Source organism: Gossypium hirsutum, chromosome A03 (genome assembly GCF_007990345.1).
Source record: "Gossypium hirsutum isolate 1008001.06 chromosome A03, Gossypium_hirsutum_v2.1, whole genome shotgun sequence".
In the NCBI taxonomy this organism is placed as follows: Eukaryota; Viridiplantae; Streptophyta; class Magnoliopsida; order Malvales; family Malvaceae; genus Gossypium; species Gossypium hirsutum.
In genome coordinates this window covers 106,852,212-106,867,719 of record NC_053426.1, presented here as the reverse complement: position 1 = coordinate 106,867,719, position 15,508 = coordinate 106,852,212, and the positions used below count along the sequence as shown (strand labels likewise).

Here is a 15,508-nt window from a genome sequence, read left to right as displayed (position 1 = left end):
CATCAAAAGGTATGGGATTAGTTTTGAGTATTTCTTAAAACCCTTTTTCACTATATTGCTACTGAATGAGCACATTAGATGCGTGAAAAGTTGAGAAAATTTTCTCCAATCAGTCCTCATCAGTTATTTTTTCTTCACATAATTTTAATTGAGAACTTATCTTAAATATTGCAGTATTATACTCATTATTATACTCATTATTTTATCTTAAATTATCGTTTTCTGATGTTAATATCTTTCTTTTAAACTATACCACAATTCAAGTGGATCTTTTATAGTTAAATATTTTGTTTTCAAACGTTCATGAAGATGATGATAAAGGAGAATCATAGCTTGGGCTTTATCTTGTTTAGACGCCTCATTACCTTGGGTAATTATATTCCCAAGACCTAAGTGAATTTCAGCATCTAACGCCCATGACAAATAGTTCTTGCCTAATATGTGAAGAGCCGCAAATTTAAGAAATTAGAATAAGAAGTGATACCTATAAAATTGACCAACTTTGTTCTTTTTAAATTGTTTAATACTGAAAACCTAATGGTGGTTTATAAGTCTTAATAGTTATTTGTATGTAGGATCAAACTTTACTTTCTATATAATACCAATAAAAAAATAGTCATATTGATAATGTGTTATAAAAAAATTAAGAAAACAATAGTAAATAGTAAAAGGTAAATGAAAAGTTTAGGAGAATTTTTCTCGTATTCAAATTTCACTTACAATGAACTTTATTTATAAGTTTATTTACATTCAATGAAGCAAATGTGCCTTAAGTGTTTCATTGAAACATCTAGGTTACTCTCATATTTATAAATGAACTAGAGAATTTTATCTTATCACTTTAATAAAAGTTTAATGGGGTTATAGATATTCATTGTCAATTATTTACAATATATTTTTATTTTCTAAATACACAAAACACAAGAAAAGAGAGAAAATATAAAAAAATTGTCAAACAAATTCAAAAAAATCTTAAATATATGGAAAGTTATATAAAATTTCTAGAAATTAAAAAAAAATTATTTTACAAAAAACAATTAAGCATTTGTATGAGAGTGCTTCACGCCACCTTTTTTTTTCTTTAATGGCATTAATGGTTAGGACAAACTGATATAAAAGTTTAAGTACTAAATTGATATAAAAATTCTTAAATATCAAAAATAATAATTAGGTAACTTCGAAGATAAGTAATATATTAATCCAACTTTATTTGAAGAGTGTTAAAAAATTTACTCAAGGATATTTGTTTATTTTTAATAAATAATTCATGTTTATCTAGATATTTTAGAGAAGCCGACAGCAGGTCTAATGGAGTTCCGTTAATCTTTTTTTTTTTTTGGATAAAATCTAACTTCATGAGTTTTTATAATTCATATAGAATTACTATTTTAATAATTTCCGAATTTAATAAGTAAATTAAATTATATAAATCTAAATTGTCATCATATATTGAAGCACTTGGATTTAAGGTAGACAGAGGTAAGCTTTGCAGGTGTAAAACCAACGAACAGCACTGGAGTAAATCATAAGTATATGAAAGAGGGGGGAAGAAGTGCTACGCGGTCCAGTTGACCTTTTCAAAACAACCTATTCCTTTGACTTTCCTCCTCGATTTGTATTATCGATGACCGAGAATGATTAATAGCTCATAGCTGTAGTCGAAAGGCACTGCTGTTTCGATACGAGGTTACTAAAATGCCCATGTTCTGTAAGGAAAAAAACAAAGGCCATACTTGTCTTTTCCACTAGCTTTGATTGAGATGCAACAATAAAACTACCCCCCATAGCAGCCATTAATTCCTCACGACATGTTTTGTCTCGTGTTTTAAATAGCCTTTTGAATTGTCCTCTGAAATATCTGTGTTTTCCCCTGCCACGAAATCCTCTTACAACCATGGAGCCATGGCTCAAGCTTTCTGTACTAGTCTTTATGTGGTTTTCTTTCAATAGCCAACTCTCCTTAGGGGCAGACACCATCTCAGCAAATCGGTCTCTCTCCGGTAATCAGACCATTGTTTCATTGGGTGGAAACTTCGTGTTGGGCTTCTTCACACCAGGTAAGTCTTCCAACTACTACATAGGCATATGGTACGGCGGCAAGGTCTCTGAACAGACCCCAGTTTGGGTTGCAAACAGGGAGACACCAGTCCGTGATACACAATCTTCAGAACTAAAATTATCTGATGGTAACTTGGTTTTGTTCAACGAGTCCAAAGTACCAATTTGGTCCACCAATATTAGCTCAAGCAGCTCAAGTTCTGTAGTAGCAGTCCTTGAAGATAGTGGGAATCTTGTTCTAAGAGATGGTCCCAATTCAACAACACCTTTGTGGCAAAGTTTGGATCATCCCACACACACATGGCTTCCCGGTGGTAAGATTAGCTTAAATAAACGAACCAATCAAAGTCAACTTCTTATTTCATGGAAAAATTCAGAAGATCCTGCGCCGGGTCTCTTCTCTCTGGAGCTAGATCCCGAAGGAACCAATCAATATTTGATTCTGTGGAATAGGACCAGACAATACTGGACGAGTGGACCTTGGGATGAACAAGCAAGGATTTTCACTTTAGTTCCAGAAATGAGATTGAATTATATCTACAACTTCAGCTTTCATTCAGACGAAAACGAGAGTTATTTTACTTATTCGCTTTATAATCCTGATACCATATCTCGATTTGTTATGGATATTTCGGGGCAGATTAAGCAACTGTCTTGGTTGGAAGGTAGCAAGGAGTGGAATTTGTTTTGGTCACAGCCGAGACAACAATGCCAGGTTTATGCTTATTGTGGGGCTTTTGGCAGCTGCACCGAGGGAGGTTTGCCTTTCTGTAATTGTTTGAGAGGTTTCCATCAAAAGTCGCAATCCGCTTGGAATCTGAGCGATTTTTCTGATGGGTGTGAAAGGACAACCAAGCTGCAGTGTGAGGAGAATCGCACCCTTACTAATGGAAAGCCTGATAAATTTCTAACAAGCCCCAACGTGAAATTGCCTCAAAATGCTCAGCCTATGACCGCTACGAGCATATCGGAATGTGAATCAACCTGCCTTCAGAATTGCTCTTGCACTGCTTATGCTTATGACAGTGATGGGTGTAGAATTTGGATAGGCCAACTCTTGGATCTGCAACAACTTGCGGATGATGCTAGCGATGGCAAAACTCTATATCTCCGATTAGCGGCATCTGAATTTTCCAGTTCCAGCAACAATAATGGAATCATTATTGGAGCAGCTGCAGGGTCGGTGAGTTTAGTCCTGGTCCTTGTAATATTTGGAATCTGGAGATGGAGGCGGCGGACAACGATAAACCCGAAAGCTGTTGAAGGCTCGCTTCTAGCTTTCGGATATAGGGATTTACAGAGTGCAACCAAGAATTTCTCTGAAAAGCTTGGGGGAGGAGGCTTTGGTTCTGTTTTCAAAGGAACGTTGCCAGATTCGAGTGTCATCGCTGTGAAGCAGCTTGAGAGCATCAATCAGGGAGAGAAGCAGTTCCGCACAGAGGTCAGCACAATTGGGACGATCCAGCATGTTAATCTAGCGCGGCTTCGAGGGTTCTGCTCTGAAGGTACAAGGAAGCTGTTGGTGTATGATTACATGCCAAATGGTTCTTTGGATGCCCATCTTTTCCATGAAGAGAAATCTAAAGCTTTAACGTGGAAAACAAGGTACCAGATTGCACTTGGTACGGCTAGAGGCTTAGCTTATCTTCATGAGAAGTGCAGAGATTGTATTATTCACTGTGACATCAAGCCAGAGAACATTCTCTTGGATGCTGAATTCTGTCCCAAAGTCGCAGATTTTGGCCTGGCAAAGCTTATTGGGCGGGACTTCAGCAGGGTCCTGACAACTATGAGAGGGACAAGGGGCTATCTTGCACCCGAGTGGATTTCAGGAGTCCCGGTTACAGCTAAAGCTGATGTCTACAGCTACGGGATGATGTTGTTTGAGTTTGTGTCAGGAAGGAGAAACTCTGAACAATCTGAAGATGGCAAAGTTAGATTCTTTCCGACTTTGGCTGCTAGCGTAATGACCCAAGACGATGATGTGCTTACCCTATTAGACCCCCAATTGAATAGAGATGCCCCTGAAGAAGAGCTATCAAGAATATGTAAAGTGGCTTGTTGGTGTGTGCAAGATGATGAAGCTCGCAGGCCATCAATGGGTCAAGTAGTTCAGATCCTGGAGGGTGTTTTGGATGTGAACCTGCCTCCAATTCCGAGGTTTCTACAAGTGTTTGGGGACAATTCGGACCATGTAGTCTTCTTCACAGAGTCATCTTCGAACCAGAGTTCACAGACACCGAGCTACACCTCAACTGCGTCTTCTCAGGCTAAGAGTAACACATCATCAATGAGTTCATGAATCTTGAAAAACATTTTCCGGAAATAAGTTAGGGTAGTTTGGTTTCATCATGTGTATATATGTTGTAATTTCAGAGCTGTTTTTACATTATTTTTCTAATTCGCAAGCCATTCCTATTAATAGTTGCTTTCTTTATGGAGATTGGAGCATGTTGCTTGCATAATTTGAGCGAAGCATTGCTTCATAGCATGCGATATATAAATGTAACATGGTATGCATGTTTCTATGGTTATAAAGCTTTGTTTTAAGTATAATTGTTTGTTACCTTATTTTTTAGTGATAAATTGTGTAACATCTGAGACATTGGTTTGTATCGGTAATTTAGTGACAACAATCAAAATTTACTTCTTATATCAATCATGCATTGAAACAATTAATATAAAAATCTTCATCAAAATTTTATTATAGTTTCTTGAAGCAAATTAAGAGACGTATTATAGTGTAACTAATAGTAATACGTAATCTAAACCATTGGATAAGCTTTGAATTCACCCATCCCGTAATGTGACCGATGCTAGAGCTTACTTGCGAGTTGCCGGTCTTATTATTGAATTGCAATATATATATTTTATACGTATCGCATTTTCTTCAATAAATATTACTGTTGTTGTAGCCACCGCTGTGAATTATCTTGCAGTTGTAGCTATGAAGACCAAGGAAGTTAGTGGACGCCTGGTTCATGTTTTCAGTGTTGTTATTGCTCATGTGTTTGTCTTTACGAACCCAAGTCTGCTTTGCAGTTGATACCATCTCCAGAAACCAATCTCTTTCTGGTTATAAAACCATTGATTCAGCTGGAGTCTTCCAGCTTGGTTTCTTCAGACCAGGAATGTCTTCCAACTATTATATAGAGATGTGGTTCAAAAAAGTGTCCCCGCTCACTATAGCTTGGGTTGCAAACAGGGATAAACCTATCCATGATATATATTCATCGGTTTTGAAAATCTCTGATGGTAACTTAGTTCTGTTCAATGAGTCTCAAGTGCCAATAGGTCTACAAATGTTAGCCCAGGCTCAGGCTCAGGCTCAGCCATCTCAAGTTCTATAGTAGCAGTTCTTTTAGATGATGGGAATCTTGTTTTGAAAGACTATCTGAATTCATCGGCAATATTGTGGCAAAGTTTTGATCATCCAACGGACACCTGGCTCCCGGGTAGTAAGCTTAGATTAAATAAACAGACAAAGCTGATGTTTACAGCTTTGGAATGATGCTTTTGGAACTTCTATCAAAAAGGAGAAACTGCCAACACACAATTGATGAAGAAGGTGCATTCTTTCCAGTTTGGGTTGCTAGACAATTGATTGAACGCACGGATCTCCTCAAACTCTTAGATAGCAGACTGAATGGAGATGCCAATTTAGAAGAACTCTCAGGAACATGTAAAGTAGCTTGTTCGTGTATCCAAGATCTGAAATCCAAAGGCCATCGATTGGTGGAGTAGTTCAAATCCTGGAAGGGGTTATGGATGTAAGCCTGCCCCTATTCCACGATTTATACAAGAAATTAGTGATGACCAGGAGAACATATTTTTCTTACCTGACTCAACGATAAGCTGTTCACAGGCCCAGGCCATACTTTAGTTGTTGCTACTCTAAGTAAGAGCATTTCATTCTGAATGAGTTCATGAGCCTAGAAAACAATATGCTAAAAGCAAATGCATGATGTCTATATTTGGCAGTGAATATAGCTTACACTTACCTTAATTCCTAGGAGGGTAATTAGCACAAGCATCATGGTTTCGGACACAGTGGCTATCGTGTACTTGTTAACTATCCATATTCATAGTTTGAGCAACCTTGACTCATCAAATAAAATATGTATCAAACTAGAGATTTAAGAATCAGAGTTTATATTATGGTGTGAAGCAAAAACTTCCTGCTAATATATAGTCATAATTCATATTAAAGGGCTTAGTAGCATATTGTCTTTATTCTAGATGAAAGAAGGCAACAATTAGGAGAAAAATGAGTCAATGTTGTTAATTCAATATAGCCACACACAAAAGGAATAATACAGTGGAAAATGGAAATGGAAAAAGAACAAACATAGAATACATCATGCTAGTATTTCGAAACTGCTAGAAAACACAACAAAGATCTTGGTAATATACTTTCCTAAAACGGTAGCCAAAACTAGGTATCTATAGATCCTAATCGATTTCAATATGAATAATAAATTTAATATAGAAATCCTTAAACTCAAGTTTTAATAAAAATCTGTATAATTCATAAATAACAATTAACTGTATAAATTACAACAATTGTTCACCTAGTCCTACATACATTTTTGGAGCAAATTTTACAGCAATTCTTGCAACCTATGAATGTTTACATAAGAAGTAAATAAGAAAAAATGTAGAAATATAATCTATACATTTAGGATTGAACTGTCTACTATCATTTCTAGCTTGAAGAGCTGCCATAATCAGAGCTAGAAGAAGAGCCTCGCGGAATTTTAGGAAATGGGTTTCCAGAGCAAATTGAAGCAAATTGACAATGGCGACACTTCCAACGTTCTTCTTGCGGGGTGTAACTGGCTTCTCGTTCACCTAACCAGAATTCAAGATTGCTTTGAATTTGTCTTTTGAGCCAATCAGGATCATATGCAAATTCATCTTCACCCAGCACTGACTGATCTTTTTGTAGTTCATATCTGCTTCAAAGCAACCACATCATACAGCTCGGTGAAAAAAAGGTTTACATATAACTCTAGCTAAGTTGGTTCACGTAGTTATTCTTGAAAAGTAACATCCAACAAATCAAGGTTCTTCTTAACTTTCCTATTCCTCCGTTGCAACAAAATGAATATATCTCGTATGATAAATTCTATTGAGTTCCCACCATAAAAAGTTTACTAATAGGGCTTCTTGTCTTAATATAACAAAGGTTTCTTAACTTTCTGATAAGCTGTAAAAGTAACATATTTTAAGTCATTCTTAATGCATTTTTGGATGATTAATGATGTAAATTAATGAATTTGATGCTCCTAATCCTTTAAATTCATGTTTCTATACTTCGGAGAGCATTTGGGAGCAAAAGGAGCGAAAAACGAGCCAAAATCGGACGAATAGAGCTGTTTCCAGGATCCACACAGCCTGGGCATTTCTACACGGACTTGCCTTTGTTGTAATTATAGTTAGTTTAGTGACCATCACTTTCCTATTATATTTATGTTATTGTCAAGACAGTTGTAAGAGATATCAGTGAAACAGAAATTAAAGTGGCATCGGAGCACTCAAGGCTGTTAAGTGTCAAAATATATTTTAACATTTAGCTGTTTCTGGTTTGACTTCAATCTCAGCAACTGTCAAAACAGACCATGTTTTACAAAACTGAATCAAAGGCCCCATATAATTTTTGAAAACAATTGTCCATTTTATTCCATCTATCATATCCTCAATGTTATCATGTCACTGGTAAAACAAAAATATTCAACTATCATGTCAAAGTTCTTTAGTTTTTCACTCACCTCAATAGTAGCCGGTCGTGAGAGATGGGAAGCATGCTACATGTGTTTATGTAATATTGAATCACGTCATCAAGTGTTTGCACAGAATACAAGGAGAAAAAACAACTATTTGAGTTAAACTTGATGCCATGAAGATAAATTGGTTACCTTGGTTACTCTTAACTCTATGTTTCACCCTTCACCATAATGCAAAAAATAGTAAGAATTATTTGCTTGCAACAGATTAACCCATCCTTGAACTCAGAGTTCACTTCAATTGGTTTATGCAGCTACCTCTAAGATGTGCCTTTTGGAGTTTGAATATTAGTATTTGCAGCCCCTTCCCTTATTCCCAAACTAAGATGCGACCTCCTTTATACCAAAAAAGAAGATTAACCCATCCTCATTGATGAACAATACACCAAAACCAAAAGATATGAATAGAAGTATCATCAATTTTGTCTAATAAAAAAGATGGTACATCACCCTCTAAATACCCTGGCCATTGCAGATCAAATGGCAATAAATAAATAAATAAGATACATAAAGTTACCTTAGCTGGAAAACCTGAACTAGCAGTTCTCTCTCTGATATCCTTCGCTAACATGTAGTTACGATTCAGTGAAAAGAAATCGAAAAATTGTCCAGAAGCAAAGCTATTTGCAACCAAGGTGTCCCACAAATACTTGTAGCACATCAATTGAAGCCTGCCACAGAAAATAAGTTAGATTCATGAAATTTGGTACAAGAAATATAATAGAAGTGGATAAAAATGCTAGTGGCTAGTCATTAGAAAGATTCTGATGCATTGTATATATATCAAATCTTGATAATAATTGCATTATAACAGAAGCCAGTAAAATATCCAACCTTCCATTTCTGATTTGTGGTTCAGCAGGAAGAGTGTCTCGTACACGAGTCTTTGTGTCTACTAATATCGGGTTTCTATCACTTCCATTTTCAGGCATTCGCAACTCATCGATAACTCCTACTAGCCATATGCCTTCCACAAAGCCTACTCTGATATTATATAAGCAACAAAGTCCATGGTAGGGAAATTACAATGAAAACCAATAGCACTTATTTGCGTAGCAAACCATTATTTAAATGTCATTTCACTAACCTTTTCAACAAACAAAAACTTTGATAAACAAAAGCATGCTGAAAAAATTGTGCAGTATCATTTCTATGCCAATTTAAAATTTGTAAGTATTAAACTTCTCTTTGATTGCTTCGTCTACATACAAATTTCATTAAGCCCAGAAACATCATTGGGATAAGAAAAAACTAACTTGAATGTTTAACTGGAAGAAAAGTAATTAAAAAATAATATATATACATATATATAGCCAGATTTCATTAAAATTGCTATTTTGATAATATGATCTGAGTTTTACAGACATTTGATCTAGACTACCCACCAGTACATGCTTAAGAGAAAAAAGAATTTCTGCTAATCAAGATATGACAATCTTGAACTATGGATCTAAATTATGTTGTTTTTACTCTTCATTTTTCTTTAAGTACCCATATTTGGCACATATCTAGACATGAGAATGAGGATATGACCATCCAAGGAACTTTACATAGAAAGCTTTAAAAGATTAAGCTTTATTTGTGTTGGGCACATACCTATATCTGACACACACCCAAGTTCTAGTAACACAGGATCTAAAAACAAAATCTTGGAAAGTTTCTTTAAACCACTTTCTTAGTCAATTTGTCAAAGAAAAAATTACGTGAAAGATGTAATAACCTAGAGCTCAAGCATGAAATGTTATTCTTTCATGCACAATAAAATTGTTTATAAGGCTGAGTGTTATGTGAAGCATGAAATGTTTTTCTTTCATGCACAGTAAAATTGTTTATAAGGCTGAGTGTTATGTGAAGCATGAAAAGCCAGAGATGGATTTTGATTGTGGAGATAACATAAACTGTTGGAACTTACAGTGGTAGCTCACGTGTTATTCCTTCAAATAGTAATTGATTTGCACAAGTTATGAAGTTAATGAACTTCAATGCCCACCTATCTTCAACTGACTCGATATGAACTTTTACTTTTTTAACAACCTGCAAAGAAACACAATTTATGTCAAATCCTTACATTAAGTGTTTCTAAAGTGAACAATAAAAAAAAAAAAAAAGAAGTTGACAATGTAACTCTAGACAAGATTACCAAAATGAATGAAACAAACAACTTTAGAACATATAGGGTAATTTAAGCTTGAAAGTAAACCTCAGAGCTATGTACAAGCGTCACTTGGAAGTATTTCCATTCAACCCAAGTTTTGTTATCCAATTTAACCATTAACCGGGTAAGTTTCAGAAATGATGCATGGAATATGTGTTAAAAACTAGTGTAGTGAAGAATTTGGGTGATACAGCATTTGATATACAATGCACCGTATAAGGAAACAAATTTAACTAATGAATTGAAGAGAAAATTTAGCCAAAGTTTGAGAATATGAAGGTAAATGCATAAACTATAAAGATTCTAACCGAGACATGTCAAGTAAGCTGGACAAACATGTAAAGAGCAGTCGTATTTAAGGGAAATTTGAAAATTCATGAGCTTAAAAACAGCACCTCTTCTTCAAGTTTCACATGGCGAGCTTTACCAGCTTTCATAGCTTTACTGATTTTTCGTTTCCCAAAGAGGAGGGAAAATTCCATTTGCTTTTCACACCATTCCTATGCAGATTTCCATTTAATTAACAACTAACTAAAATTGGAAAGCAAACCAAACCCATAATCTAAAAATCCTTGAAAACGTAAAAACAAATTTCAATACCGTGGCAGTAATATCTGTGACGGATAACGCCCGTTTTCTTCTAAACCGATGCAAAAAGGATTGAGCAACTCTAATCCTCTTCTGGGGATTCTTTAAATAGTCGGAATCCTCTATATCAAGCTCGCTGGAACCATTTAAACCACGCTTAGATAAGAGGGTAATGGAGTGGATTGACCTGGAGCGGGTTTGAAAGCGGGAAGTGGGTGAACAAATTGAAGAAGAACTGGAGGAAGAGAGGGAAGAACGAGTTGCTGTATAAGCTGCTTCGATGAGAGCCATTTCTTCTTCACTCACGAACTCGATCGGGATAGTGGGAATCGTTTCATGTTGAGAGTTTGAATTGGGAGGAGTGTTTGGAGGCGACTCAGTCATTTTTGTTTTGAATCTGACGAGTTTTTTGCGGGGAAATGACCGTTGGATTTGGAACTAAACAAATAATCGTTACTTCAGATTTTGCAGTTTGATAATTGAGTTTTGTTATTATTATTTTTCTCCACGGTAAAGAAAGATTGCTTCAGCTTTGGGTCTGCTTCAGCACAACGTCGTTTTCACCCCTTTTCAAAAAGGGTAAATATACTTTTTAGTATCTATGTTTGGTCTAGACATTCATTTTGGTACTTATTTTTAATTAATACTTCCATTACACAAAATGGACCAAATGGTACTTCGGACAAATAGTATTAATTTTTTTTATGCAGTTCAAAATAGACTTGCTCATGGGCTAGGCTACCCAACCCGACCCGAATGCCCGTTCAAAAAGTGGGAGGTTTTGGGCAAAAATATAAGCTTAAAAATGAGTTTGTGCAAAAAAAAAAGGTTTGTTTTGAAAATGGACTGGGCCTCGGGTAAGACTTTTTTACCCCAAGCCTGGTCCAGCCCGAATTCACTAAATGACAAAAAAATCTACTTTTTATTATTTTAATAATATTTTCTTGTTATTTTCTCTCTATTTTACTACTATTTCATTATTATGTTGCTATTATTTTATTGTTATTACTTGGTGTATATTTAAAATTTATATAAAAAAATAATATAAAAAATTAATATGGGCGGGTTGGATCGGACCCGAGTTTTAGTATTTTTATCCGGGTCAGACTTAGGCAAAATTTTAAGCCCATATTTAGAGCAAAGCTTAACAAATAGATCTAAATTTTTTATTTTGACCCGACCCGTGATCACCTCTATTTCAAAATGAAACTAATATTTGACATCACAATAATATCATCATTCAAAATTTTAAAAAATTTATTAAAAATCTAAAAAGATACATAAAATTACATTACATGTAATAAAAAAAGGTACACGACTCAATGAATATTTTCATGATTTTCATTTAATTTTTTATAAATTTAAAAAAAATCGTTTTTAATAAAAAAATTTATTTTTTTATTTTTTTTGAAAGATTAATTTTTTTCTATTTTTATTAAAAGATATACTTTTTAATATAACATCATGTAAATTATAAAAAAAATGTTTCTGACAATTTTTCTTGATTTTATTATGAAACATTATAAAATATTTTTTATTTTTTTTTAACTATTTGAATTTTTAAATATATTTTTTGATTTTTTTACTTATATTTTTTTAGATTTTTATAACTTCTGAGCGTGAGATGACCGCAATCCAAAGATACGTATACAAAAAAGAAGAAGAAGTAGATTTAAGCAATAAAAAATGACATCTTTTGAAAGAAATGTCTTTACTTTTCCTTTTTACACTTAAAAGAAAAAGGAGGTTTGAAGAAGAAAAAGAAGATCCAATTCCTTGCAGGATAAGACCACAAAAATATTGTGTTATTTATATGTGATTTAGTAAATAAATTCAAAGTTGCGTGTAGAATTTCAAAGGAAAATATGCAATGAAAAATTAAATCAACAAACAAAAAGAAAGAGCGAGAAATATGGATTGGATCGTTTACTCCTAAAACATACGTCGATTTTGTCATGCAAAGAACTGATGTTTCTCACCTAGTTTTAAATCATTATCTGCCACCTAAACCGACAAACCATGGATGATTTACACGCGTCTCCCCCCACTTCTCTACATAAACCACTTCGATCACCTCAGCTCAAACCAAACCAGTTGCTAAAGAAACAAAAAGATGGGTAAAAGATTGTGGCTTTTGCCGGTAGTGCTTGTTCTTGGCTATGGAGCAACAATGGCAATAGGGTTCAAAGGAGAGAAACCAAAGAGTGGTGAAGGAGACGTAAAACAGGAATGGTTCTTGTTGCCAAACTCAGAGTCTGTGATAAAAACCGATGCTGGAGAAATGAGGGTTGTAAGAAGCCATGGAGGAAGGATTTTTGAGAAACTATTGCACATAGGGTTCATTAAAATGGAGCCTCGGACCCTTTTCCTCCCTCTTTATCTTGACTCTAATCTGATACTCTTCATTCATGCTGGTATGTCAGTTTTTGTTTCTCATTTGTGATTCTATTACAATTTATTACTTTTTTCAGTTTTGATCATCTTTTGCTTCGTGGGACTTTGAACCGATGCAGGTCAAGCCACGGTAGGGTTGATCTACAAAGATCACATGGTGGAGAGGGAATTGAAGAATGGAGATGTGTATCAGATCCCAGCTGGTTCAACGTTCTACATTTTGAACACAGAGGAATCTCAGAGACTTCATATTATTTGCAGCATTGATCCCTCTGAGAGCCTCAATATGGGTACTTTCCAGGTATAATAACAAGTTACTCGACTCGAATGCGAGGGTTGAATCCAAAAATGTATCTAACATGGGCATTTACTATATATGCATTGCAGCCTTTCTTTATTGGTGAAGGAACCTATCCAACATCAGTCCTTGCTGGGTTTGGCTCTGAAACTTTATCTGTTAAGATAAATGAATTTGTTAGAATGCAGTTACAGGAGAGCTGAGTTGTTAGCTAGTCTGTTAAGAGAAGTTGAGCCTATAAATACTCTAGATGAGCCTTATGTAAAACTAAGTTTGAAATCAGAATTTTAGAATAAGAATTTACACATTAAACTCTGCATTTCTTCATGGTATCAGTCGCCAGGTGAGTCGTGTTCATGGCTAACGTCAATGAAACTTCTGCTGCCTCGGAGTCACTTGAGTCGCGTGGAGCTGCCTTTGCCAATGATCGTGTGGTCAATTCTTTCCCTCGGCACGATGTTGTTAAGCTTGATGAAGGATCATTTCTTCAATGGAAGCAACAGGTTCGGTTTATCGTTAATGGATATGAACTGTTTGGCTTTCTTGATGGCTCTGTTACAGCTCCGCCGAAGTTCGTCACTGCACCAGACGGTGCTTTGGTGTTGAATTCGGCGTCTTCTGCCTTTCAACAGCAAGACAATCTTCTCACGTCTTGGCTCCTCTCTACTATAAGTTCGTCGATTTTGAGTTCGTTCTCGGAGGTTCAATCGGCCTCGGATGTGTGGACGACGGCGTTGGAATTGTTCGTTGCAGATACGGATCTCAAGCAGTCGCGCCTATGTCATGAACTTAATTCTCTAAAAAAAGGTAACATGTCGATCCGTGAGTATGTTACTAAGTTGAAAGGTATTTGTGCACTTTTGGCAGCGGCTGGTGATCCTATCTCGATGGCGGAACGCACGACGGTCTTGCTTGTCGGTCTTCTGTCAGAGTTTGAGGGCGTTGTTTCGTCTGCATCGCTGTCGCCGACTCCTCTACCGTTTCAGCGTTTAGTGGCTGCGCTTGTTGAGTGTGAGAACAGGCAGGCGCAGGCTTCTCAAGACGTTGTGTATGCGACAAATCTTGTGGAGGAGTCTTCGCCGCCGGTCGAGGATGGCGCGTTGCATGGAGGCCGTTCGGGATCTCGTGGCCGTGGTAGGAACTTTCGGCCGCAACTTCAGTGTTAAATCTGCTCGAGGTTCGGCCATGTTGCTCAGCGGTGCTATTATCGCTATCACCGGGATGACACATCTCAGGCGCCATGTCCGCCGCAAGTCCCAACTGCCTCTGGTCCTCGGGGATGGTCTGCACAGCAAAACACAAGGCCTAGGTTCTCTAACCATGGTCAAAATTATTTTGAAAATGGTCAAAATTATAATGGAAGTGGTCAGAATTATTTTGCTGGTCAAAATTATGATTGTGGTCAAAAGTGGTATGCTGATGGGACTAATGCATTTTGTGAGCAACAGGTGGGGCCGTATGGTCCATTTCATGGTGGGCAAAATTGTTGGCCCAGACCGCATAGGGAGCCTAATGAGCGCCAAACATTTAGGCGTCAAGAGCATGGGCCGAATGATGGTATTGATGGTACTATTGGGCCTAATAGTGGTGTTGGGCCGAAGAATGGAATTGGGCCACATATTGGTAATAATCCTTTCATAGCTACTAATCCAGTTTCGAATAATGTGCAATTGGGTCCATCAAAGCCATCAGATAATATAGGTGTTCCATGGCAGACTAAGCCACGAGCTCGTGTTTTCTCGGCATCAAATCCATGTTTTGGACTTCCTCGATTGGGTAGTTTACATGCGACTGACTACTCTGATCCGTCGATATCTAGCTCACATATAAATTCTACACCACGTGGCATTAGTGGAGATGAGTCGGACTCTCCAATTCCAAGGCCGGTTGGCTCATCATCTTGGTATCCTGACTCGGGAGCCAGCAATCACGTGTGTCAAGATCCTTCGGCACTACATGATGCTGTTCCATATTCAGGTACGTCTTCTCTTTTAATGGGTGATGGTTCGCCTGCTATGATCTCATCTATTGGTCAGGGTGTTTTGGCTACAAAGTCTAGGGTACTTCGATTATCTAATGTACTATGTGTGCCGGCTATTCGGAAGAATTTATTGTCGGTATCACAATTTGCAACTGATAATGGTGTTTTCTTTGAGTTTCACTCAAATTATTGTGTGATTAAGGATAGCGTGACACAGGAGGTTTTGCTGACGGGCCGTATACATAATG

At 36.5% G+C, this 15,508-nt stretch overlaps 2 protein-coding genes across 5 annotated transcripts; one reads left to right on the top strand and one right to left on the bottom strand.

The window, feature by feature from the left end:
- The first annotated feature begins 1,803 nt into the window (after positions 1 to 1,803).
- Positions 1,804 to 4,611, top strand: LOC107886677 (G-type lectin S-receptor-like serine/threonine-protein kinase At2g19130). The gene has a single exon (XM_016810722.2). The coding sequence runs from the start codon at positions 1,895 to 1,897 to the stop codon at positions 4,358 to 4,360; it is 2,466 nt and encodes an 821-aa protein (XP_016666211.2). The 5' UTR covers positions 1,804 to 1,894; the 3' UTR covers positions 4,361 to 4,611.
- A 1,953-nt stretch (positions 4,612 to 6,564) lies between these two features.
- On the bottom strand, positions 6,565 to 11,115 carry LOC107886678 (exonuclease V, chloroplastic). 4 transcript variants are annotated; one of them, XM_041101085.1, is made up of 7 exons: positions 10,600 to 11,078; positions 10,395 to 10,499; positions 9,757 to 9,878; positions 8,679 to 8,828; positions 8,362 to 8,515; positions 7,830 to 7,906; positions 6,565 to 7,013 (listed from the first exon to the last, which is right to left on the bottom strand). In XM_041101085.1, the coding sequence occupies exons 1-7, from the start codon at positions 10,969 to 10,971 to the stop codon at positions 6,764 to 6,766; spliced, it is 1,230 nt and encodes a 409-aa protein (XP_040957019.1). In that variant the 5' UTR covers positions 10,972 to 11,078; the 3' UTR covers positions 6,565 to 6,763. The 4 variants fall into 4 exon arrangements, 3 of the variants coding, with proteins under 3 accessions (XP_040957019.1, XP_040957026.1, XP_040957022.1); XM_041101092.1 differs by lacking the exon at positions 7,830 to 7,906 and having other exon boundaries at positions 10,600 to 11,115; XR_005918249.1 differs by lacking the exon at positions 7,830 to 7,906 and having other exon boundaries at positions 6,880 to 7,013; positions 7,977 to 8,515; positions 10,600 to 11,071.
- Between the last annotated feature and the right edge of the window lie 4,393 nt (positions 11,116 to 15,508).

Coding starts and splice junctions, on each gene's coding strand:
- LOC107886677 (XM_016810722.2), top strand. CDS start 1,895: ATGGAGCCATGGCTCAAGCTTTCTGTACTAGTCTTTATGTGGTTTTCT.
- LOC107886678 (XM_041101085.1), bottom strand. CDS start 10,971: ATGACTGAGTCGCCTCCAAACACTCCTCCCAATTCAAACTCTCAACAT. Junction 8,829..9,756: donor ATAACACGTGAGCTACCACT/GTAAGTTCCAAC, acceptor ATATAATATCAG/AGTAGGCTTTGTGGAAGGCA. Junction 8,516..8,678: donor CCACAAATCAGAAATGGAAG/GTTGGATATTTT, acceptor TTTCTGTGGCAG/GCTTCAATTGATGTGCTACA.